The following is a 27,233-nucleotide window of genomic DNA, read 5'->3' on the forward strand; positions in this document are numbered from 1 at the left end:
TCTCAGATAATGGATTTAGTTTATTTCAGAAGGATGAATTTTGTTCAAAAAATAATTTCTTAAAAGAAAAACAAGATATTTGACCAATATTTTCCTTAAAGATAGAAGAAGATATCTGTTTAACAAACTGTCCACAGCCAACTCAGTTATCATATTCTCCGATAATATTCCCTAGACAAGAAATATAGTGAACTGGTGAAAAAAAATATGAACATTCTGAAAAGCCTCCCCACACCCGATCTTCCTTATAAATATGCGGGGTGTAAATTTCCCGAATAATTCTTTCCCCCTCCCCAGAAGTTTTTTTTTATTGTTTTTATTCGTCAAATTGGGGAAAATGAACTAAGCTAGTATATTCTTGAAAAGTTTGTATATACCTGCCAAGCTAGTATATTCTTGGAAAGTTTGTATATATCTGCCAAGCTAGTATATTCTTGAAAAGTTTGTATATACCTAACAAGCTAGTATATTCTTGAAAAGTTTGTATATACCTGCCAAGCTAGTACATTCTTGAAAAGTTTGTATATACCTGCCAAGCTAATATATTCTTGAAAAGTTTGTATATACCTGCCAAGCTAGTATATTCTTGAAAAGTTTGTATATACCTGCCAAGCTAGTATATTCTTGAAAAGTTTGAGAGCTGCGTAGAATTGTCTCTGGAAGAAAATTAGATACGGAGAGCTAGTATTTTCCATTTGAACCTTGCTGTACATAGGTATATATCTAAAAATACATTCACAATTAATTTAAAAGGTTGGGACCTAGTGAGTTAAAAAATAAATTTGGGTAATAAGTATCAAAAAAGAATGTCAAAAATGCATCACCCCTATTCTTAAATACAATTTTTAGAATCTTAAATTATCTATATAAAAAAAAGCTCTTTTCTCATATATATATATGTTATATATTTTTATGTTAGCTATAGCTGACCAAACGGCTGGACCAAATTGGCTAACATTTTTTTTAGAACAAAAATTAATTTTTATTTTCCAAAATATTTTGTTTCAAAATTAGATTTTTTTATTTCACGGGCAACGCCGAGCACTCCAACTAGTCATTAAAAAAATCCTTTTAAGTAAAAATTATTAAAATTTAGACTTACACGTCCTGATCTAAGCAGTCCTTTATTAGTTCTGTCACGTTGGAGAAACAGAGACGGAGATGTTTACTTCGCATTGTTAGTGTTGGATAATCACGTACTAATCGGGACAGTACACCTAGATATATGCAGTACAGTACACATAGATATACAATACACAGAACACCTAGATACATCATACAGTGCACCTAGATATGTACAGTACACCTAGATATACAGTACACATAGATATAAGAGTACCCTTAAATATATATACAGTACTTTACATTTAGATATATACAGTTAGTACACCTAGATTTAATATATACAGTGCAATACACTTAGAAATACAGTACAGTACACCTTGATATACAATATTCAGTACACCTGGATATACAATATTCAGTACACCTTGATATACAATATTCAGTACACCTAGATATACAATATTCAGTACACCTAGAAATACACTATACAGTACACCTAGATAAACAATATTCAGTACACCTAAATATAAAATATTCAGTACACCTAGATATACAATATTTAGCACACCTAGATATATAATAATCATTACACCGAAAAATACACTACACAGTACACTTAGATATGCAATAATCAGTACACCTAGATATACAATATTCAGTACACCTAGATATACAATATTCAGTACAACTAGATATACAATATTCAGTACACCTAGATGTACAATATTCAGTACACCTAGAAATACACTATACAGTACACCTAGATAAACAATATTCAGTACACCTAGAAATACACTATACAGTACACCTAGATATACAAAATTCAGTACACCTAGAAATACACTATACAGTACACCTAGATATACAATATTCAGTACACCTAGAAATACACTATACAGTACACCTAGAAATACACTACAGTACACCTAAATATACAATAATCAGAAAACCTAGAACATACACTATACAGTACATCTAGATATACAATATTCAGTACACATAGAAATACACTATACAGTTCATCTAGATTTACAAAATTTAGTACACCTAGAATATACACCACAACTATGAATACATTATTAAATCTACACAACGCCATAAGAAAAGAAGAAATGAATTAATTAAAGAAAGTAGGAAATCTTTCTAATATTGGAGATATTTGTTACAACAAGATTGAAGTTCCATGAACTTGGAAATATTCGCGGCATTCTAAAATAGGAATGACTGTAATTTCGTAAAAAAAGTGAACGATAAAGAACTTGAAAACTATAATTGATTTGAGACAATGTTTTCCCGTTTTACAAAATTTTAATATTTCATTAATGATCGCGTGACCAGACAATTTTTTTTTATCAAGGATTTTACTTCTCGTACGTGAGGAGGGTGGCCTTCCTTTAAACCTGATAAATCATGAACTAGTTTGAGGTTTACTCACCGATAACTCTGTTTGTTTGACTGGTAGAAACAGGATCAAAACCGGTTCGAATTATTTCGGAAATCTAAAAAGTAATTAAAACAAAAAAATTAAAAAGCTAACTATAATTCTTAATCTTAATAAAAAAAATGTAAGTTTTAAAGCTAAAAAATAATGGAATTCAACTAATTCGAGGCAAAAAGCCCCCCCCCCCCTCATCCTGTCAACGAATTTAAAGAATTTGAGCGGCGGTTTAAATTTAAGCCGCGGCTTAAATATGGTTGGTTCCACTTAAAATTGTATCAAATTTTTCAAGATTTAAGCCGGCGCTTAATTTAAATCGGGTTTTGGCAGATTTAAACCGCGGCTCAAATTCTTTAAATTCCATCTCAAGTCAGATGTATTTAATAATGATTTTACCTTAGGAACAATAACCTTCTCTATACAGAGAGAAAGTAGGTTTCTATCAGCATCCTTTACCAACCCAGCAATATCTTCACCTTTATATAAATAAAATAAAATCGAGTCGAGTCGATTTGATTCGATTCGAGTCGAGATGAGTTGAGTCAATTCAAAAATCAAATTAAAAAATCGAATAAAAAATCGAATAAAAAATCGAACCAATATCAAATCAAAAATCGAATCAAATCAAATTGAATTAAATAAAATAAAATCCAATTAAATTGAATCAAATCCAATCAAATCGAATCGAATCATTATATCTTTGCCACCTGTGTCGTGGACATTTGATATTTTAAGTTGAGAATTTTGTTAGTTTGAGAAGTATAAGTTAGAAATATCAAAGGTGTGCACCATTAGGTTGCAAAAATATAAGGACTACAAAATTGGAAGTGAAGGGGAGTACGTAGTTCGTTGGTACAAAATTATTCCCCCTCCCCCTATAATTCCCCCAATTTTTATTTAATGGTTTCTTTAACAATTAATTGGTCGCAAAAAAAGACCTTTTTTATTTCCCCCTGTTTTGAGTTCGGCAATTTTAAGACTGCGGATAGCAATGGACAGATCATCTAAAATAACAATAAAAATGATATTCGCGCAATTAGGCAATCCTCATGATTTAACTTTTAAATGATTTATCCAATTCGATCTATGGACAATTTAAAAAAAATAAGATCAATAAAATAATAATTACTCATTTTTTTAAGACAAAAATGACAATGTTGGGTTCTTTGTCAAATACTTAAACAGAAAAGAAAAACCCGGGAGTACGTTTTTCTTGAAATATTTTTTCTCATAAATAATAGTTTTCACTAAAATGTGCATGTTACCGACCTGTTTCTCTGTTTAACCCGTATGTTGCCAGAGTTTTATACCAACCCATTTCTTGTATTTCTTCATCACTTAGAAATGGATTCCAGAACAGTATTTCCATTCTATAAAAATAAAAATAATATACCTATATATATCATACAGACTGTGAATAATGTTAACACAAAAATATCTAGAGGATCGCCGAAGAAATTTTAATTTCCAGTAAGTTAAACAATGTTGCGGGTTGCCCTTATGGTACTTTTAATATTTAAAACAAAGTTTTTTTTTGTGATTTTATCAAAATACAATCACTTCCATCCTTTCTTCTCAAATCTGTGGAACCACAGTGGTATGCGTTCATATCAATATAATGAAGACGACTTTTCTCTTTAAGTATTGATTTCCAACAAGCTTTTGTCAAATTACAAGTTTAAATAACAATAAGAAGATGCTTATTGACAGCTTCTCTTTAAAAATTGAAGAAAAAAAATAGAAATTGAAAGTATAGTCATCAATGTATTGATATATAAAACAACGACTGTAGCCAGAATTTCTCCGAATAAACTGCAAGCTGAAAGTCAAAAAACCAAAAACCTTGTTTAAAAGAGAATTTTTCCAAATAAACCGCAAACTAAGAGTCCAGAAACCTTATTTAAAAAAAAATTTCTCTGAATAAACCGCAACTTAAGAGTAAAAACCTTGTTTAAAAGAAAATTTCTCTAAATAAACCGCAACCTAAGAGTAAAAACCTTGTTTAAAAGAAAATTTCTCTGAATAAACCGCAACCTAAGAGTAAAAACCTTGTTTAAAAGAAAATTTCTCTGAATAAACCGCAACCTAAGAGTAAAAACCTTGTTTAAAAGGACTATCGTCGTAAATTCGATTGATTTTCCATAAATAAGAGGTTTAAGTCTATTCAAAACAATACCATTAAAATCTTTATTTGATCAAAAAATGTCAAAGATTACTTAAAAATTGTATAATTCTGACAATATTTTTCATTATTTGAGATTTATATATCCTCAAGTACTATATAAAGAAACTGAATTGTAAACAACTAATTTTCAAACATGGATCTTTATTTTTCTATATCAGACGAAGGTTCTAATGAAAATCACTTAAAATTGAGTACACACTACATAGTCCCTTTAAGAGAAGTAACTTTGTACCCCAACAACACAAATATTACCTGATCAGAGGTGAGAAGATTTTAGGTAGAACTAGAGATACGTAGGCAGACTTATAGCTTTCTACATCATCATTTCTCCAACCAGATAGTTTATCCTGGAATTATAAGGTAAAATCTACTATTGAGATTTAGAAAATCCGCAAAAAAAAGAGTTTTGTATTTTGTTAACCCCTGGAAAATACAATGCTTAAGTGGGCCTTCCGAACTTAAGAACCTTTAACTAAAACAAAACATAAAATGCAAACAATTGCCCAAAGTTCACATTCAACATTTTTGTTTCAATCTTGGTATTAAATATTTTAAGAAATTGATTCCATTTCACTTAATTTCTACATCTTAAGCCCCTTTTATGTACTATGATTTTATCAGTTTAGCCCTTGTAAAAAATAGTTTGTTTAAAGAAGACACTTATTTTCAGTTTGTTCAATCTAAAGTTTGTCAGGGGTGTTTATTTTTCTGAATACCCCTCCAATGGTTTTTAATGATTTGGGGGAAAATGGACGTACATTAAAAGCATATATAACTTTTGGGGAAAATTGGTTTTTAAAAATAAAGGGGGAAAGGGGGGGGGAGAAGAAAAGATTTTTCCTTTTTCAACCCCTAAAGTTGGCAAAGGCAAATTTTGTTTAGTTCTTGTTGTACCTGGACAACGGAAAGGTCGGAAAAGTCCTCTATAACGTCCTCCATAGTTAGTCGAGCCTGGTTTTCTACATCACTCTTCACCTAATCAATAAATCAATCAATCAATCAATCAAATAATGCTAGATTTGTGCTGACGCTGACTTTTGAGAGAGTGCAATTGAAGTAACCCTACTCTCCCCTTCCCTACCTTAGTTGACCCTTCTCCCCCTGACCTACCTTAGTAAACCCTGCTCTCCCCTGACCCATCCTAGTTCAGCCTACTCCCCTCTGACATACCCTATTTAACCCTAGTTAACCCTACTCACCCTCACCTACCTTATTTAAACCTACTCAACCTGACCTACCCTGGTTAACCCTACTTCCCCTGACCTACCCTGGTCAATGCTGCCTGGTCTTGTCCCGGCAATTCATCATCACTGCTCAGTCCTTCACAATGCCGCATTATATTCTTGTCCTGCCGGGCCTTCCTTCTCCGCCGCTGTCGACCCTCGCGCTCCGCCACTCGGAAATCCCTAACTGCGTCTTGAACTGGATCGAAGATTACGGCGATATTTGTGGCGGAGGAGGCGTGCAACCATTCCGCCTGAAATATTTTTTTCAATACTTTCCTAAAGTGTTATGGTTGAAACTTTAGTATTGTTAATCTCTGCATTAATCCCAGATTCTAAAATCTCCGAATTTTCAAAATAAAATACGGCAAGTTTTGAAGAAAAAATATCAATTGTTTATTATAAAACTTAATTTGCTATTTAAACTTGTCCCGAGAACTTAAACCTCTCTGCCAATGATAGACCATGAAATTACATTTTCACAGATCAATATCTCAACTGTTTTAAATTAACAGTTTCCTTGGTGGCTATTGGAATATATTTGACGGTCCTAACCTGGTCCTTAACGTCCTGTCTCCTTCGCTCCCTGAGTTTGCCCCTGTGCTCCTCGTACATCTTATTCAACCTGGACTCCATGTACTCAATGGTTCCAACCTACGCAAAATATGACATTTTTTTAAAATTGCACTACAGTCAACAAGAATGGGTTTCCAAACTTAGCTTATGGTGGATCTCAAAGTCTATTACAGTAAACAAGAATACATTGCTATTTTGCTGAATCAATATGTATTAAGTTCAATGAATGTATTCCTGAAAATGTTTTGATTATTTGTGAGCTGACAAATAATTGTAAATGCACTAAAAATGCATAATCAGTTGAGATTTCAATATGAATAATTTATTTCAACAAAGTACAAATACCGATCAGAACAAAATTATTAAATAGAATATTTTCAATTGGCTCATAATAAATTTTCGTTTTTGTTTTGTTTTTTATTGAACCATCAATTTCATCATGCCTTATTATTTTATATTTGTGTTTGAAAATAAATACTATAATATACCATATCATATCATATCATATCATACACCTTTTCAAAGCTAAGCAAAGTAAATCTACAAAAAATTAAAAACTCCATCCTTATTAAAACCTAAATTAAAACCTGAACAAACCCTAATCGAAACCTTATTAAAAATCAAAATTGTTGAAAAAATGAATTGATTCGGAGCCTATCAAATCAAAACAACGCTGACAAAATATAAATGAAATTTAATTTAACGCCCAAATCAAGTTAAACTCAGGATATAAATTAGGTGTATGTTAGATAATGACCTTCTCGTCATAGCAGTCAACAAGATCAGTCAAGTATCCTCGAAGCTGCTGGAACATTCTATGCCGGGCAGCTAGCCGCGGTATCTCAGCTTCCAATCTAAATCAATCAATCAATCAATCACTAAATCTATCAACTAACTAGTCAGTCAATCGATAATCAATTAATCAATTTATAAATCAATTAATCAATAAATTTATCAATCATTCAATAAACCATTCAAACAATCAATCATTCAATAAACATTCAAAAAATAAATCAATAAATAAGCAGTTAATAAATCAATGGGTTACAGTCAACAAGATCAGTCAAGTATCCTCGAAGCTGCTGGAACATCCTATGCCGGGCAGCTAGCCGCGGTATCTCAGCTTCCAATCTAAATCAATCAATCACTCAATCAACCAACTAATAAGTCAATCAATAGATAATCAGTTAATCAAATTTAAAAATAAATAAATCAATAAATTTATCAATCAGTAAATTAATCAATCATTCAATAAATCATTGAAACAATCAATCATTCAATAAACCAATCAAAAAATAAATCATCAATCAATCATTCGCAATAATCAATAAATAAGCAGTTAATAAATCAATGGGTTTAAAGCACTCATAAAAAAGGCATCAAATTACTCATTCAATAAATAATTGTAAATTAATCAAATAAATTTACCATAGAAAAAATTAAATCAATCAATTAACACTAAGTTGTGATTTTATTGACTACAGTGAGAAAAGTGGTAGAACTAACTAACTGTATCTATTAATTGTATAAATATTATGTTCTCATGAAATCTCTCTTTTCGGAGATTTACATGCTTTAACGTGGCGGATTTGCAGTTATAAATTTAATAGTAAATCTGTGCTCTACTGGTACCTAGTAATTTCTGATTGGCTGGTAACAAGATCGTCTACTGCTTTGTCTGTATCTGCATTGTGTCGTCGGGATACCTCCGTCAACTCGGTACACCTTCACATAACATATTTAATAATCATTCATAAAACGAATTGATAACCCGACTCGAACATTAATTTTCTGATCCTTATATCTTTGCAACCAGGTGTCTTAGACCGCTGATATTATAAAATCCGATTTTTTTACAATCAAGTTGCAAAGATTTATTGATCATAAAATAAAGCCCACATGTTTATGTTCCTTTAACAAGTATAAGCATAACAAAGTTATGCTAAATGCCAAAAATTAATTATTGAAAACTAATTTATTATGTCACAAACCTCTCAAAAACATTGCCAATTATATTTTTAAATGTAAGGGATGCATGCCTCCCAGCGTGGACAATTTTCTGTGAAATTTAATTCTCCCTTCATACCTTTGTTTCATCCTGTCTCGGATACCTTTCAGATCATAGTTGACCGGTCTGGCTAGCGCGGGCTGAGGTGCGCCGGAGGTCATTTGCTGGGATTGAGTTGAGGCTGAAAACCAACCCTCTCCATTTACATCTTCCTGTGCTTCTGATATCTAGAATGAAAAATATCCAATATATTGCTACAAATAAAAAAAATCCGAATCCGAATCAGACCGTAACCATGGAAATCGTAACAAATAAATGACTTAATCGTTGTGAAACCCAATGGATTATGAGAAAACGTAAAAATGACAATATTGAAGTAAGAAAAAAGTTTAAAGTAAGTGGGGTAAATCCAAATAAAACCATTTGAAATCCTTTTCGAAACGAAGATTCCTAATAACTGGAAAATTTGCATAAATCATATATAACGTTAAAATTCGTTATCTATATAAATACTTGCTTGTCTGTTTGTCTGTCTATCTGGTTTTTTTGTATCCAATAAAAGTCAAAACGGCTGAACCGATCGTGCCCAACTTTTTTGTGGGACTTCACATGACCCCAGAGAATGTTTATGAACGATAAAAAAAAAATTTAAACCCAAATAATCACATTATAAACCAAACAAGCAAAAATTTAACACAACCAAAAAATCATAATATTGTAGAAGAAGAAATCCACGAACAAGTATTATAAAATATAACCAAAAACCGTACCATAAACCAAAAATTCCCAATAACCCTAAAGAAGCAAAATAAAGCCATAAAATCATAAGAACGTTGAGAAATCATAAAGTCACATAGCCAAAAAATTGGAACAACCCCCAAAAAAACTCACAAACCCAATAAAAAAACATAACAAACGAAAAAAAAATAAATGAACCACCCAACCAACATAAAAACTTGAAAAAAGTACAATTCCTAAAAAATCTCTAAAAATCCTACTTTGGTTCCCGTGATGGCTTTCCTGATCTGCATCTGCTCCCAACCCTCTTCATCTTCAGAACTATCCGCTTTACCAATTTTTCTGAAAATCAATCAATCAATCAATCAATCAAACAATCAATAAAACATTTACTCATAAAATCACTCGACTGATTGATCAATCACAATCAAGCACTCTAAGAATATACATACATATAAATAATTAATCAATAAAAAATAAACAAATAAAGTAAATAAATTAATAAATCGAGTCGCAACTCAATTATTCATTCTACAAATTAAAAAAAATCGATCTAGCAATCAAAAGAAAATCTCCCAGTTCATAGATCAATCAATCAAGTCCCAAAATCAATCTTTATTTACCAAAAAAAAATACAAATAATCTCTCGAAACAATCTTTTGTTTCAACCAAAAAAATCAGTCAATCATTCAAGCATTAAATAAAAACAATAATCATGCACGTCCCTTTTATTGTTTCCTCACTCCGTTATTTTCAATGCTCACCTATGATATTCTTCTTTGTCCTTTCCTACAGTAAATGCTATTCTCTCTTCATCCTCTTCTTCTTCTTCATCTTCTTCCCTCACCAGTCTTTTCCCTTCCTTCTTCACTTCTTCCACCTGAAACAAGATTAGAAAGGATTGCTTCAAATAGGAATATGACAAAGAAAGCGGGTTTAACTAGCATGGCGTTATATATTACTAGCGGAAGTGCACGCGGCGTTACCCTTGGAATAAAAAATAAAATAAAAATATTTCCGTCTATAGTTAACATTTTGGCTCTTAAGAGGCTTCACAAGGTTCTAAATGTTATCCATGTTCACTACCTAAATGTTGACTTTAACAGAAGTTATGCGTGGGCCTGAAAATATTGTTATCAAATAGTTTCTTTGTATTAATCTATTTATGTATAAATTTAGCTCGTCTGTCTGTCTGTTTGTCACGTGACCCCAGGGAAGGTTTATGAATGTTTAAATTATAAAATTTGGTGTTAAAAGTTTTAATTGGTGTAAAATTTTGAAAATGCGCGAAAAAAAGTTAAATCCTCAAACTTTTTAGTTTTGTTATATATTGCTCAAAGAGAAGATGCTCACAGATAAAGCCATAATTAAAAGTTGAAATAGAAGATGGGCGCGAAGCGCTCTAAAAGAAAAGCAAACTTAAAGCAAATAAAATTTTGAAATATCATTCTCTTAGACGTATTTATAAACCTGAAATATTTGAAAGCATCTAAAATATCGATGCATGTAAACCTACCCTTACTGAATTCTCTTTATCTCTATACTGCAACTAAATTCTTTATGCCCAGTTCAACCCGTACAGTACTAATACTATCAAAAATTATTTTATGAATTAAAGGAACTGAAAGCTTAATTTCAAGTAATCCTCCATTCAAAGTTACCAATGCCCGATTTACCAGGGCACCTTTCAAACCTTCATCTGATCAAAAATGTGGAAGATACTATCGTTTTTCTGCTTAATTCTGATAATTTCTCCATTGCCTCTGATAAGCAAGACTAGCATATCTCACTTTCGCAGAGACACCACAAATCAAAATAAATAGTTTAAATAACAAAAACATGTTTATATAATTCATACTTGATCAGACAAAGCTTTAAAGTGTGTGGTAGTAAATCGGACACTGCTATCTTTGCAAGAAGGAAAAAACAAATGTTGAAGTTTGACTTTTAGATATTAAAACTAATTTTCCATGAAATGTGCTTCCACACCTCCATCCCGGTCTTGGTTTTTAACCACACTAACTGATGAGTACGGACATGATAATCTTCTGGTGCGGCGAGTGCATGAACTTTATACCTTCTTCTTGTGTGGTTTCAGAGGTAGGAAGTCGTCTTTACCTCCCTTTGCGCGCATGGCTTCACGCCGTTTGCGCGCAGCGTGAATTGACGCGGCATCTGGTATTCCTCCACCTACAACATTAAAGGTTCAACAACTGAACAAACATTTTTTTTCGAGGGGAAGAAGAGGGGCTCGCGGTATTTCAAAATACTGGCGTACCATCTTTGCGCCCAAATTTCAGAAAGCAATTTTTTTCAGAAACAAACTTCACTTTGAGTTTTGATTAATATTCATAAAATAAATGATGAATGGGAAAAAATAAGACATTTTTGGTCGGCGCAACCTATGAACGAACAATGAATGAACAAACGAATCCTCTAATAATCAAAATACTTTAAGTTGTTTTTATGCAGCTTCGCAGAATCAGGACAATAATGTGCCCATGCAAATCTCAAGTGAAGAAACTCTTCATTGAGTGTACAGTTAAATTGAGTTATAATTTTTCAATACTTTTACTTTCTTTTCTTTTATTACAACCTAAAGAGTTTTAATAATTCTTAATCAAGATATACTTTTAACATACATAATATCTATCTGTATGAAACATCTTTGCTCTTTCTTAAATTAATAGAAAACTAGCTTTTGTACTTGTCATATCATATCATATCATATCATACAGCTAGGGAAGTGTCCAACAGCTCCTTGACCTACAAGGGGTATGCCATCACAATCCCTTATAGGTGAAGGCTTTTCAGCCTGACATAGTTTAAATCTAACGTAGCGAGTGTTGGGTTTCTCAATTTAAAAATTCAATTTTATTATATTTTTCGTAAAATGATATTTACAAAAACAAAACAAAATAAGAAATTCCGACTTTGTTTGCTACTTGACTTTCGACTTAAATTGATTTTTCTACTTGACTTTCGACTTGATAGATTTTGCTAATTGAATTACCATTTCTCAAATGTTTTAAACGATATTGAATAATACCAAACTTTGGATCCAGGAATTACTTGAAGGAGGGGGTTGTGGGGGATGTTTTTGCTATCTTATAATAGATTTCAGAAANTTCGACTTAAATTGATTTTTCTACTTGACTTTCGACTTGATAATCTCACAATAGATTTCAGAAAAATGAAAAAATTGTGCAAAAATATTGAATAATACCAAACTTTGGATTGGGTTCTCAAATTACTTAAAGTGTTGTGGGGGATGTTTTTGCTATCTTATAATAGATTTCAGAAAAATAAACAAAAGGTAGATAATACTTGTAATACCTTTTTCTGAAAAATTGGTTTGAAAATATTGAATAATACCGATTTTGGATGCTCAAATTACTGACAGGAGAGAGAGGGTATTGTTTTCACGAAAAAAAAATTTCCGAAAATAGAAAAAATGGTTTAAAAATATTGAATAATACCGACTTTGGATGATCTTGAGGAGAGGATCCTCGTCATCAGATTCTGCAGGATCATCAGCATCATCCTCCTCAGCATGCAGGGCTTCAGCTTCACGTCCAGACAGGGTCCAGCTCATACCTTTCTTCTCCTTAATATAGTTCTTTTATTTAGGAAAAGGACCTGATCAAGAAACTCTTCTGTCGGATAGAGATAATAAATAATAATCCTCTCTTTTGGATTTCCCTCCTGAGTTTCTACCAATATGATCTCTCTCATTGGTTGCGCGATAATTTTTCGGGATTCTGATTAGTTGTTCGGTTTCTGCAAACGACACTCTGATTGGTCGAATTTCAGACACTTTCATGGATTTCAAATAAAGATAAAATTAATCTGCAGATAGACAAAAAGAGGAGATCAAGCATTGATCTCGATATCCACAGTACGAGAATTTCCAGCTCTGAGCTGAAAACTTTCGAATGGGATATCCTTAATCCCGATCGGCTAATTAATCAAGAGATTAATAACAAGAGGAGAACAAGCATTATTTAATCTAGTGATTAAGAAAAAGATTGGATCAATCATTAATCCCAATATCCACCATTCAAAAGTTCCCAGTTCTGAATATATATGTTCCATGTAATTAAGATGTGGATCCGAATCCTGCAGTAAAATTATGGATCCTAAGCAATGTGTTCTATAATCCAAATACCTTGATTGGAACATCTGCATCGTCGTCCATCACCTTCATCCCGACCATCACCTTCTTCTTCTCTTCCTTCTCCTTCCCGTTCTCCTTCTCAGGGCTAAACCACAAACCGTTCAAATTTAAAAATTATTAAATAAATAAAAAGTTAAAACGAGAAAGTGAAATGATGAATTCTGCAATTTGTGCCATTTTAGCCAGACCTTCAGCACCAGAGGTTTTCAGGTTTATTAGATAAGATTTGTCTTAATGAGATTTCTAACATTTTTCTGTCAGCCATTGCAAATTTTCAATATTAATGTAATATTTCAGTTATCCTTTTTTCTCTTTATTCTGATTTGACAACTTACCAAATATTCGAGCAAATATGTACTGCTGGCGGTCATCCTTGATTTGAAAGAAATAAAGAAAAGTTTCCAAGTAAATAGACACGGTTTAATGATAGAAGCTGTATAAAATAATAAAATATTTAACAAATGATAGGTTTAGGATAAATTGAACAGTCAATGTTCCTTGGAGATAATTCTCTTCGTCCTTCTTTCTTCTGTTTCATCAGTTTTCTTGAAGCAGAACTTTTCTTTATCTTAAACTCTTCAACCTCTCCTAGTATTAATAAAGTTCAATCAATCAATCAACCAATCAGAGTTTTATGGAAGCCCTATACTACATAACAAACTCGAGATGAAAGCTCGTGAAAAGTGCTTAAAATAAAAGATGTACTTGCTTTGCTTTTGATTTTTGTTGTTAAATAATCTTGTTTAAAAAGAAAGATAAGTTTGTCTTAATAGTAAAATTACCATTTTATAAATAGAGTTAAAGGGACTATAAATGTATTTTCAATTGACCCCCAAACTAAAAGGTGCATGTCCGAGTAATGAACCTGCAGAGCTGAAGAACTTACGGGACATCTCCTCTGCGAGCAACTTTTCTTATTACTGATGAAAAAGAAACAAGTAAAATTTGCACCGATCCATAATTGACTTAGCCGATACCCCTTTTTTTAATTTTCAAGGACACTCCCTTTAAAATATTTACCTTCTTCTTCGAAACTGAGCAGGGTTTTCTTATCTCCTCTTTCCTTCTCTTTATCCTTTTCTTTCTTCTTCTTCTTATCCTTCTTTTCCTTCTTGAGGTTGGTGATGTTAACCTGGAGAACCTCCACCTCGTCCTCTCCGCTGTCCTCCTCCTGTCCCACCGGAGCTCGGCTACGAACAATCTTTTTCGGTTTACGAAACAGAGACATTCTACTCTGAAATACAAAAAAATGTTTTATAAACAACATCACAGTGGTGCCTTGCTAATCTTAAAATTTATCACAGATATATTTAAACTCTGGAGGAGTCTGTCCTTTTGAACATATTTTTAATTGAATCCGGCTGGGAAGCATTACCAAAAAAAAAACAATTTTCGTTTTTGTGATGATTTGCGAGGAAACTTAATTTTTTTAAAGAAAAATTTTATCCGTAAATTGATGAACCTTAAGTGTGAGCAATGAAACAGGTTTTCTTAAGTGTGAGCAATGAAACAGGTTTGCTTAAGTGTGAGCAATCAAACAGGTTTGCTTAAGTGTGAGCAATGAAACAGGTTTGCTTAAACCCCAGAACTGAGATCCAAAAATATGAAACAATGATCAGTTAATAATCTATCTTCTCTGTCTAGATTTTGGTCTCTTTTCCTTCTGAATATCCTCTACGCTGACTGTTTCAAGAATACTGGGGATCTGAAGAATCAAGTTGTCCAGGGGCATCTCAAAGTTCGACTCCTTCCAGATATCCTGGTTCAATCAATTAATCAAATAATATATTATTTTAATAAAAAATTTTATTGCAAAAGAGATCATTTGATTTTCTAGGATGAACCAAATAATATCAGACCTTCTATGCAAACCGTTCAGATTTTTTTTAAAACTTTTAAATCGACGAAAAGGGTTAAATTAACAACAATTTAGCAGAAATAATTATCACCAAATAACTGTTAACTTTTGATCTAATCAAGTTACATCTTGTTTTCCAATTTTTTACTTTTACAATTTTACCATCTAGATTCTAGATATATATTTAATTTTCTGATTCATAATTCCATTTTGTTTATTTGATTTTTCCTTAAGTTTTGTTAGCACTACAGACATTATTCTTCCGGGTGGACATCCATTCTCTTTGAGATGATTTCCTGCATAAATATCATCAAATAATTTTGTCCATGAAAATAATAATAACTAGCTGAAGGGCCCGGCGTTGCCCATGGGAAAAAAAATTTGAAAAAAATCCGAATTTTTTAGCCTTTGTCACTCCAGTGCTACGAATGAGTGTCCACAAAAAAGTTCAGCCCATTTGGTCGAGCCGTTTGGCCGGCTATAGGGGACATATATACGAATGTTTTATTTAATTATATAGATAGCCAGTAAACCAGATTCGGTAGAAATTTTTTAAATCTAAGAACTAGAATTATCTTCTGAATTTCGTATAATTTAATTTATTTTTTATTTTCCATATCAAAATTAGACAGTAACAGCACAAGAAATATATTTATTTAAAAATGTGTTTACTTCAAATTTTGGTAAAATTTGTAGTGCCTGGATCAGAATCTGCAAAAAATAACAGAAACGAAAAAGGACACAGTCTACTGAAAATTTTTCTTTCCAAAAATGATTTGACGAATTTAAACCTGTTACAGGGAATCGGGGAGCCTCCCATGATTCAAACTCTTCAGCTAGTGCAAGGTCACCGTTATACAGCAGAACTTGATTGATATACATCCTAAACAATATCAGTTCAAGGTCTCCGTTATACAGCAGAACTTGATTTATATACATCCTAAACAATGTTAGTTCAAGGTCTCCGTTATACAGCAGAACCCATGTAGTTTAAGTAATAATAGAGCTCATAAGAAATGGGATAGTTTTTCATTAAACTGTAAAACTACAGGACTAGAACTAATTACAACCTTAATTGTGATAATAATTAACAAAATGAATATTATAATAATGTTATTAATAAATACCTTGTGTCGGCTGGCTTAGATTTAGAATCCACCATTAAATACTGATAGGGTCGGATAGCTGTAGGGGCAGGTTTAATTCCTCTAAAATATATATATATATATATATATATATATATATAATCTTATGTAAAAAACTAATTTAGAATAAAATCCAAAAAGAAATTGAGTTTTTGCCATAAACTCAAATGTTCTAATCCCTTTATCTTTGTAACCTGATCGTCTAAACCATTCATTCTTTCGACTTAGATTATTTGATATTGTAGAGTTCATAATTTGAAATATCAAAGGTCTAAACTATTGGGTTGCAAAGTATAAGGATTAGAAAATAAGAGTTTGTGGCAAAGACTCATTAACTCCTATAGTGGTAAATAGTATATTTGTTTTTATATATTTTACCAGATAAGCAAAAATATATACATATTAGGCTCACTAGGCTATTAAGGAGCTTCGCGCCTATCTTTTATTTAAATTGTGAACATTTCTCTTTATGTACATTGTAAAAAAAACAACAAAAATTTCGCGGATTTTTAAAAAAAAAATGTCTTTGATTTTCAACACTTTTAAAAATTGAATTTTGTTAGAGGCAAATATTTGAAAATTCGATTCCATGTGGTCAAGTAAGTTCCCACACAAAACTTGGACCCGATCGGTTCAGCCGTTATGACGTGTATTGGATACAAACAAACAAACAGACAAACGAAGTATTATGTAGATGTTCTATTTTATACTTTTTAAAATATTTCACGAGGAAATTGGTTTAGAGATGAATGCTGATTACAAAAGATAATGTTGCATGATGTTTTATAATATAATTATAAAATTTAATAATAATATGTTTTTTCAACCACTAACCTGTGCTCAACAACAAACAGACAATTATCTCTCTCAACTCCAGATAGTTTAATCCGTCCATGAAGAGCTAAAACCTCCTCAGAATCCCTAATTAGTATATGGATATAAAAACTGAAATAAACGAATATTTTAAAGGACTTGCACGAATTAGACTTTGTTATGTGGTCAAAAACGCCGAAATAAGGGTGTCCCTAGTATGAATAATATCATTTGTTTTGTTAATTTTGATGGTGGGATGAACTAAATGTATAACCTGAAGAACCTTTGTTCTTCCAGGTTAACTTATTTTTATTTTTTATCCCACTTAGAATTCGGCGTTTTTCAAAGCTTTATTCGTGCTTCTTGTAAATATTCGTTTATTTGAGTTCCGGCTGTATGGACCACAATATTTTCTTTAAGTTGTTTCGATTGACAACGCTAGCGTTTATCAATCAATCAATCAGAGATTTAGGGATGTCGTCCGGAATAGCGGCATTTCGATCAAGAAATAGGCTTAGGGGTTCTATTGAGTTACAAGTTTTTGATAAAATTTTTTCAAATTCGCAAGAATAAGATTTTACAAAAAGTCGAAGACGAACTGTTTCCGGTGTACACAATAAGGAAACAGTCGCGGCATCCGAGTCCATATGGGATTAATTCCTATTATCCTATACAAATTTTCATCTGACTAACAACTAAGTTATACAGGTGTGGCATTATTTCTGGGTAAACGTTAAATAATGGTAGTAGTCTCTACGCAGCAAATTTTCCGCCGCATTAGCGCACAATTTTGTGAATGTAAACAGTAAATTAAGTGAAAGAATTTCTCATATTTGAGAATCAATCAAGTTTTGCTGAGCGACAGACAGTGTAATAATCAATTGTTTTAACATTAGGGATCGATATTACAGCTTAATGCTTAGTATACGTAAGTTAATTGTTAAAATTCTGATACTTGCAACAAATGAGAGTTTAATGCATAGTTAATTACTTCTGTACTCACATTATAAAGTATAAAGTGTATATTTTAAGTGTATAAATATAATTTCTAATTTTAAAATTTCAGATAAAATACCAGATTTCTATTGTGCTCATTGCCGTAAACTGCAAAAATATGCGGCGGAAAATTTGCTACGTAGAGTCTACTACCATTATTTAACGTTTACCCAGATATAACGCCACACCGGGCCATATTTACCCCACCCCCACCTTCCCTCCCTATCTTGACGGTCTTACAATATTGCTGAAGAACCCGGAGTTTTCCTTGAGAAAAAAAATGTTGAATTGTTTTACCCTATGTTACTCCCCGGGCACCGATGGGTTTCCCTAACAAAAATGCAGCCTATTTGGTCAGCTATAGCTAAGCGAAGAGCTTTATATTCAAAATAAAAAATTCGTTTTGCATTTGATTTTGGTATTCTATCAAATCATTTCAAATCAAATCAAATCAAATCAAATCAAATCAAATTATATCGTTACAACTGACGAGGGTCAACCCAGACCGAAATATATTTTCAATAAATGTGGAAATAACATCTACTTTTGTTTAACTCTACAGAAATTTGGTCCATCACCAATCACCATCACCGAATTTTAAATCAAATAAATCTAGTTTTAAGTGAATGAAAACGAAGGAAAGTTTACAATTAAGAGTACAGTGAACACTGTACACTGTACACTGTACATGTACACTAAATAATTAGAAGAACAAATATCATTCCGTAGAAATCAAGGCCGAGTCCCCTTCAAAAATAACCGCCAAAGGACGGAAATTGATATAAAAGATGATTAATACAATCTGTGTACACTAAGCATATAAAAATGAAAAAACCTGAGAAGAGAAGCGAGTAGGGTCGGAGAATTAAGCTTAATATTGTTCTTCTCCGCTTTCTCCCAAACCATCATCATCTCTTCTATGTCAGGGTTCACCGGTAACCCTGGATATATTAATATTATCATTATTCTCCACTTAATGAACATGACACAAAGCAATTGTTTTGTGTAAACAGACCCATTTTACTTAATATGTTATTTAATAAGTTCCTGGGAAAACATTTTGCTTTGTAACAACATCAAATACACTTCAGTATTGCTTTAATGTCGTCTTCCTATTCAAAGTTTTTTATTCTCAATGTATTATTAATCCTGTAATTCTTTTTTTTAAAGAAGTTTCAGCTAGAAAATTATATCATATTAAATATAGTTTTTAAACTACCCCCCCCCCCCCTGCACCAGGAAAAGTTTATTCACTAAGATCTTTAGTAGGGGAGGAGGGGGATTAAAGATTGGACATCAATTGGTCAGTCACCCTCGCCCTTGTATTTGACACTTTTAACCAAAAAATATTTATTTTACAATAAAAATAATTCATTTTTGTTGAAAATTTACCTAGGGAAAAAACACATGACCAAAAATCTAAAAAGTCTTTGAAAACTTTCAGAAATAAAAATCTCCTTCGAAAATGAAGAAGAAAGTACAAGGAATTAACAGGGGGCAATTTACTACCTATGTATGGTGCTAGTCCTAACTCAATCATTTTAGCTGTAAGCTGACCAGCATATCTCCCAGATAATATCTTCTTCCATTCACTCCAGATCCTTTCCCCAGAGATAATTCCCATTCCTAGATAATTATTATTAATAAATAATAAAAATAATATTAATAATATTAATAATCATACTATTAGTAACAATAACAATGACACAAACAAACAAAAAATAACAAAATCAATAACAATAACAATTAACCAATTAACAAATTATGACAAGATTCAACTTTCTAAATCATAGCGTCGAAATATGTATATTGCAACATGTTTGTTGCATTTGCCGGCTAACCCGGAATAGTAAGAGATATGTAACTTATAAAGGAAAATGTAACATTTTCCCGGCCTCAGGTAGATAGACGACTTATCCCTTCGGAGTGTATTCTTTTTAAACTGGACGACGTCTTCGTCTGTGTGCGTCCGAATTATCTATCTTAGCTATCAGATAAGAATCTTGAGACATCTGGCGGCCAAACTATCATCCCCCAAAGTACGTCTTTAGGACAGACCTTGGTCACATGTTCGTTGGAAAAAAACGGCCTCAGATTAAGTTTTTGGTGTTTAGACGCAAATGATCGTCTTTCATTAAATGAATGTAAACCTTTTAGTCACAAAGAACCTTACAAAATAAAGACTATTGTGCACTACTACTAAATTATCTGTTTAGCAAAGAATTTTCAAGCTTATCACCTTTAACATTTTCTCTGATTGCATTTAACGTCACCTCTTCGTGGTTTTCAGGTGATTCAGAAATACGACCATAAAATCTAGAAATTGTATATGTATCATTTTCTTTAGAATTTTTAAACTTTAAAGGGGGGGGGAAAGAAAATGATTTACAAGAAGGTAACTGGGGAACAAATGATTTTTCAGGTAAGGAGAAATATAATTTCCAAAGATGGGAGAGGATTAAACTATTTTCAAAGAGGGGGTGGAGAAAAAAATGTACTCCTGACCTGAAGTAACGGAGTATTCTTAAATAATCCTCTTGTATTCTCTGAACCGGATCCCCGACAAATCTAACTCGTCGATTCTAAAAATCAAAATTGAAGATAAGTTTATCAACTGATTTATGATAAACGAACCATACGGTTCTTGACCAATTCAAAGTTACAGAGGGTTTTGTTAAGTCCGTTTGGTTGATAATTGTATTAGCACTTCTATGAAATCGAATAAAAATCAAGAATAAATTTTTAAAATAAGAAAAATTAAGAATCAAATTATGCTGAAATGCGAAAAATCTGCTAGAAGATCTGATTCTGGAGCTAAGCATTTAGTGATGTGCATTCAGTTGTTTAATTATTGGTTCTCTCAGGATTAGATTTAGCATAGATGTTTTCAACACAGTTTTTCTTACACACTGCCAAATTAACTATGACCATTGACCACGACAGAAAATATATGGATAAAACGAAACAATAACGATCTTTACACTAACGCGTTATATAGTTAAATAAAACATAAATTTAATAGATTACAGTTTTGAAATCTTAAATTTTGTAAGTTAAAAAAAACACTACCTGCATTAAAATGAAATAGAAACTAAATCTATATGTTAATTTGTTGTGGACATTCATTGGTGGCCGGGGGGGTGTTAAAGGCTAAAAAAATTTGAATTTTTTCTTCCAAATATTTTTTAAACATTTTTTTTCAATTTTTTTTCTCCAGGGGATAAGGGTTAAAAAAACCACCTTGAGATCTGTTTGTCCATCAAAATAATCGTAAACAGTCCCATCCAATCCCAGAAACATAGAGTTTATTGTCAAGTCTCGTCTAAAAATTATTTGTTAACATTTTTTTTAATCAAATCAAATCATAATTTAAAAAGAGGAATTTATTCCCTTGTTGCATTCAATATTCACCCCCCCCCCCTAAAAACAGGTAGATTTTACTTTTCTTATTGAAGAGAGAGCAGTGATTGATGGGATCGAGACAGAATAAGTAACAATACGCGTCGCATTTATATTGGAATTGATTTAATGCTAATATTCTAAACCTCCATTCTAACGTTTATAAATACTACTTTATCTCCCCCTTCATAGCCTTCAATCTACTCCTGAAAATATTCTTTTTAATATACTACTTAGAGCTAGATTTAAAGCTGTAATAAAAATAAATTTATTGAAAACAAGGGAGAAATAAGACCGTTATGTATTTGAAAATTGTCCCCCTTTATTTCTACCCCAAAATCTTTAGATGAACCCACGCGATAGATAGATAGATTGATAGAGATAGATAGATGGAAAGATAGATAGATGGATAGATTGATAGAACAGTAGATAGGTAGATAGAAAAATAGATAGATAGATAGATAGATAAAAAGATAAATAGATAATTAGATAGAGAAATAGATAGATAGATAGATAGACAGACAGACAGACAGATAGTCATAGATTAGATAGTTAAATAGATAGACCTGTTTGCATCTAGTTCCCAATCCTTAGTGAATTCTACCTCCGCTCTTCTACCATCTGTCACCTAAACATTACATATCTAACAAATATTCAACATATATCTAACAAATATTCAACATATATCTAACAAATATTCAACATATGTCTAACAAATATTCAACAAATATCCCTAAAATATTCAACAAGTGTCCCTCAAATATTCAAAAATGTCCCTCAAATATTCAAAAATGTCCCTCAAATAATCAACAATCCCTCAAATATTCAACAAAATTATCCCAAAAATATTTAAGTGTCCCTCAAATATTCAAAAAATGTCCCTCAAATATTCCACAAGTGTTTCACAAGTATTCATCAAGTGTCCCTCAAATATTCAACAAATATCCCTCAAATATTCAACAAATATCCCTCAAATATTCATCAAGTGTCCCTTAAATATTCAACAATCCCTCAAATATTCAACAATCCCTCAAATATTCAACAATCCGTCAAATATTCAACAAATATCCCTCAAATATTCAACAAATATCCCTCAAATATTCATCAAGTGTCCCTCAAATATTCAACAATCCCTCAAATATTCAACATTCCGTCAAATATTCAACAAATATCCCTCAAATATTCATCAAGTGTCCCTCAAATATTCAACAATCCCTCAAATATTTAACAATCCGTCAAATATTCAACAAATATCACTCAAATATTCATCAAGTGTCCCTCAAATATTCAACAATCCGTCAAATATTCAACAATCCGTCAAATATTCAACAAATATCCCTCAAATATTCATCAAGTGTCCCTCAAATATTCCACAAGTGTTTCACAAGTATTCAACAAATGTCCCTCAAATATTCAACAATCCCTCAAATATTTAACAATCCGTCAAATATTCAACAAATATCCCTCAAATATTCATCAAGTGTCCCTCAAATATTCAACAATCCCTAAAATATTCAACAATCCGTCAAATTTTCAACAAATATCCCTCAAATATTAATCAAGTGTCCCTCAAATATTCAACAAATGTTCCTCAAATATCCAGCAAATATCCCTCAAATATTCAACAAGTGTCCCTCAAATATTCAAAAATGTTCCTCAAATATTCGAAATCCCTCAAATATCCAGCAAATATCCCTAAAATATTTTACAAATGTTCCTCAAATATTCAACAATCCCTCAAATATTCAACAATCCCTCAAATATTCAACAAATATCCCTCAAATATTCAACAAATATCCCTCAAATATTCAACAAATATCCCTCAAATATTCAACAAATATCCCTCAAATATTCAACTAATGTCCCTCCAATAATTCTATATTCATGTTTGCATCAGGACAACCTTGCGTCAAAATAAATAATAAATATTAACTTCTTCTGTAATAGTTACACCACGCGACTTATCTTCCTTTTTGAAGGAAAAAAACCTCGTTGATATTTTTTTACAACCTTTAATTGTGGCATTTTTTTTCTTTCCACTTAAAAAAAATTTTTTTTTCTTTTCCAGCATGTGCAAGATCCTTTTATATCCTTCTATATTAATAAGTATACCTTATCAATTCTTAAAGTTGTTACTTCAAAATTAATTTTGTCATTAATTCTTGCAGTTATTGTCCCATGCTTCTCCCCTGCAATAAAAATATTTTATTTTATGTTTACAGGTTTATTTACAAAACTGTAACTGTTTTTGAGAGAGTAGGATGATTTTTTAACAAAAAGGTTTATTTTAACTGGGGGAGAGTTAGATTTAAAGAATTGAATTACCTAACGCATTTATCATTCTTATATTTTCTGCTGTAAATATATTCTACAAAATATTATACTTAGTGATAAAAAGCTGAGATAATAATAGACGAACAGACAAAAAAAATCGCATTTTTTTTAATGAAAGCTTGAGTTTCTTTATGATTTGAAGTGACTGTAAGCGTATTTTCAAGTGCCCCTATATGCAAAGATGGCAATGCCCGATAAATATCTAATTCAATCTTCGTACAAAGCTTTTAAGCCACCGCTCAAATATGGTTGGTTTCACTTAAAATTGTATTCAATGTTTCAAGATTTAAGCCGGCGCTTAATTGAAACCGGTTTTTGGCGGAGACGCGGATTAAATTCATTAAATTCGGACACAGGATCAGCATCAATGAGTATTAAAAATTGTTGCAAATAACTGACGGCGGGCATCGTTTTGAGACCCGTTTTTAAACATTCAAAGTGCTTAGGCTTTATCAAGGCTGCACAAGAACCTGAGATGCAAATCCTTTTTCAAAACTGCAGGATAGACAATTTTGCTTTTATTGCACACAAACACACTTTTACGCTGATTGAAGATATTAATATTCAATATAATAATAATTAGTAATTAGTAAATTTGAAAAATCGTTTTGGTCCATATCTTTACTCAGAGTAAAACTTTTGCTTTGTGTGATAAAAGCAAACTGTCTTGTATACAATTAAAAAATTGAATTTGTAAGCATCCCAGATTCTTGTGAAGCTTTGGAAAAGGCTGAAAACTTTTAATGTTTAAAAACAATGCCATTCAGTAGTTACAAATAATCTAAATATTAAGTATAATTGTTCCTTCATTTGTTCTGGAGTAGCAGTAGTGGCAAAGTCTACATCAGCTGGTGGTATTCCCATTAATAAATCCCTAAATTAGATATATAATTTTCCTTATAAAAATGGACCTATTCAACTTCGAATCTCAAAATCAAGCTAAGAACATTCCCGTTGTTATTCTGAGTTCCTGAGCAGTTATGAGTCCCAACTTTATAAATATAGATTCCAATATTCTTATAAGTTGTTATCGAAAGTGCTTGATTGTTGAAAGCGAGGGAGGGACACCTCGGCGGACAAGAACCTCCCAGATCTACGCGAGGGAGGGACACCCCGGCGGACAAGAACCTCCCAGATCTTGCATACAATACCGAGCCTAATTTATTGGCAAGAAAAGGAAATATAATTTCAAATAAAAAAGTTTTGCTTGAAATTACGAATACACTCAACAATCTTAACAAATGAATTTTAGGTAATTTTTCATGAACTTAGGCAGCATATAAATTAATTTACCTTTGAACCCTAAAAACATTCTAGAGTAAATACAGTGAATGCTGTTTGTTTCTGTAATCTTGATTAATATTTTTAAGAAATAGATAATTTTACTTTCTTGTAATCTATGGTACATTCTGGGAGGCTAGTCCCTCTCAACAGTATGTCGAGTACAATACTTTTAAGACCAAACAAATAGCAAAAAATTCAAAGATGAAATATATAAAAACTTATTGGTAACGCTGTTTAATGTCAATTCTCGTACTTGATAAGGTCTTTCACAAGATAAAAAAAAATTATTTTAATTGTTTGAGGTGACAAACATTGCTCAAAGAACCTCACAAAATCAAATCAAATCAGACTTTTAGGGCTGTCCTACTTCCATTCTACAGTTTCCAGATGACTACTAATTTCAAATTACGATTTGTATTGATTCAACGAATTAATCTGTCATTTTTTAATAAATGTAATTTTCACACAATTAAAGTAGAATAATATTAATCGTATAAGGTTACATGATGGAATTCTTAAACTCGATTATATGAGCGTTAAAGAATACATAAAGAATATTTCATCTCGTTTGAGAATGGCCGTTTTTAGAATTTTTACAAATAAAATTTTATATATATATACTTTGTTTGTATGATTGCTTCTATGAAGAAATTCACGTAAATTTGTTATTGTTTGATAATTTAAAAAGAAAAATTGAAGCAGAAACAGTAACATTTAAAAGTTATAATAGAAGATGGAAGTCTAGTATTTGATATTTTATTATAATTATTTTAAGATAAGCTGTCAGCTCCACCAGCTATTCTCAGCTCATGACCATTTTTACTGAATACATCGGAGAGAAGGTTCAATTCTGGACTCAACAATTCCCTAAAAAACGAGATTTATGAATAATATTTTTTTTCGTTTTTAGGAATATGATCAGTTTTTAGGAATATCGTCAGTTTTTGATAATTATATTTCTGATTCAGTACTTTACATAATGACTTATGTGCTTTTTGATGGTATTATTTTTGTAAGGACCAGCTTTGAGGAGTTAAGTATGGAAAGCCATGCGGGACCGAGCATAACAAAATTCACGGAATAAGCGACCAAGTGAGAAGGCGTTCACTTTGACGATTTAGAAGAAAAAATGATTAATACTAAAATTGCCAAAAATTGACAAAACAGGACGTATTATTTTTTTCTCTAAATATACTATGCTTCTCTGTTCTGTTTGTTTGTAACAGATAACATCAAAACGGCTCAACCGACCGGACCCTAAATTTTAATTGGACCTCACATGACCCCAGGGAAGGTTTATTGATTATCACAATTCCAAAAGTTTGCCTTCAAAAAATTCCGAATTCCAAAAATTTAGAAAATCCTTAAAAAAATATGATTAAATCTGCAAACTGTATTTAATATTGCTTTAAATTGCTGAATTAGTAAATGGACGCGAAGCGCCCTGAAAGCCTAGTTTCTCAAATTTATTTTTTTTTTTGGGGGGGGGGGATAAATTACCTGAATTGCTGTGAATCTATTTTAGCCATGGTCATTGTTCGTCTGAAGATATTGTTTCTATTTAACCCTGCTGGTTTACTAGTGGTATACTTTTACACTAAATTGTACAGGGGTGTATGTTTTCTTTAAAATCTCCCACCATCCAATCCCATTTTGAAAATCATATTTTTTCTCAGAAGTTCGCTTTTTTAGGATCTTATTTTGACAAAGGGGGGGGGCCACAAAACGTATTACTCTCCGGAAAATTTAAACAGTGTTTAAACATAACTTAGAATTGTCGTAGGAGGCTGATTTTTTGCATGCAAACTCAGAATTATGTATATTACGTGCATTTTTTGGTTTTGAAGGAATCTGAGCAAAAGTGCGTGCGCGCGCGCGTTTTTTGTGAAAAAATGCGACTTTTTTGACAGTAAATCAATGTTAACTTCATTAATTGCACTTGAAAATTTTTCCTGACACTCTTGAAACAAATATGCGCTAAAAAAATTCAACCC

General features: G+C 31.8%; 3 protein-coding genes across 3 annotated transcripts in view; all 3 read right to left on the bottom strand.

Annotated features, from left to right (window-relative positions):
• LOC111707701 (PAX3- and PAX7-binding protein 1) lies at positions 1-14,694 on the bottom strand. Its single transcript, XM_023480840.1, has 22 exons — positions 14,431-14,694; positions 13,908-13,998; positions 13,402-13,495; positions 12,717-12,840; positions 11,311-11,423; positions 9,998-10,113; positions 9,494-9,575; positions 8,574-8,722; positions 8,120-8,212; positions 7,526-7,618; positions 7,245-7,341; positions 6,467-6,565; positions 5,956-6,165; positions 5,583-5,663; positions 4,941-5,035; positions 3,773-3,873; positions 3,442-3,507; positions 2,900-2,979; positions 2,501-2,564; positions 1,103-1,217; positions 606-723; positions 1-171 (listed from the first exon to the last, which is right to left on the bottom strand). Exons 1-22 carry the CDS (start codon positions 14,675-14,677, stop codon positions 16-18), a joined length of 2,484 nt encoding a protein of 827 aa, XP_023336608.1. The 5' UTR covers positions 14,678-14,694; the 3' UTR covers positions 1-15.
• Positions 14,644-26,800, bottom strand: LOC111707694 (CCA tRNA nucleotidyltransferase 1, mitochondrial). The gene is made up of 16 exons (XM_023480833.1): positions 26,740-26,800; positions 26,024-26,106; positions 24,760-24,833; positions 23,947-23,989; positions 23,734-23,810; positions 22,188-22,249; positions 21,463-21,544; positions 20,728-20,804; positions 20,462-20,538; positions 19,732-19,848; positions 19,058-19,163; positions 17,248-17,334; positions 16,396-16,476; positions 16,060-16,208; positions 15,497-15,564; positions 14,644-15,169 (listed from the first exon to the last, which is right to left on the bottom strand). The coding sequence occupies exons 1-16, from the start codon at positions 26,772-26,774 to the stop codon at positions 15,038-15,040; spliced, it is 1,350 nt and encodes a 449-aa protein (XP_023336601.1). The 5' UTR covers positions 26,775-26,800; the 3' UTR covers positions 14,644-15,037.
• The window catches only part of LOC111707695 (zinc transporter 9), a gene marked incomplete at its 5' end in the record, with an annotated part of 13,658 nt that continues 13,205 nt past the window's right edge, over positions 26,781-27,233 (bottom strand). The window contains one exon of the mRNA XM_023480834.1: positions 26,781-26,817. The remainder of the gene's footprint in view (positions 26,818-27,233) is intronic.

This window comes from Eurytemora carolleeae, unplaced genomic scaffold (genome assembly GCF_000591075.1).
Source record: "Eurytemora carolleeae unplaced genomic scaffold, Eaff_2.0 scaffold796, whole genome shotgun sequence".
In the NCBI taxonomy this organism is placed as follows: Eukaryota; Metazoa; Arthropoda; class Copepoda; order Calanoida; family Temoridae; genus Eurytemora; species Eurytemora carolleeae.

Coding starts and splice junctions, on each gene's coding strand:
- LOC111707701 (XM_023480840.1), bottom strand. CDS start 14,677: ATGTTGTTTATAAAACATTTTTTTGTATTTCAGAGTAGAATGTCTCTG. Junction 12,841..13,401: donor ATGCAGATGTTCCAATCAAG/GTATTTGGATTA, acceptor AACTATATTAAG/GAGAAGAAAGGTATGAGCTG. Junction 6,166..6,466: donor GACAGGACGTTAAGGACCAG/GTTAGGACCGTC, acceptor AAAATATTTCAG/GCGGAATGGTTGCACGCCTC.
- LOC111707694 (XM_023480833.1), bottom strand. CDS start 26,774: ATGACCATGGCTAAAATAGATTCACAGCAATTCAG. Junction 20,539..20,727: donor AGAATACTCCGTTACTTCAG/GTCAGGAGTACA, acceptor TACAATTTCTAG/ATTTTATGGTCGTATTTCTG. Junction 16,477..17,247: donor CTGTTTGTTGTTGAGCACAG/GTTAGTGGTTGA, acceptor TATATATTTTAG/AGGAATTAAACCTGCCCCTA.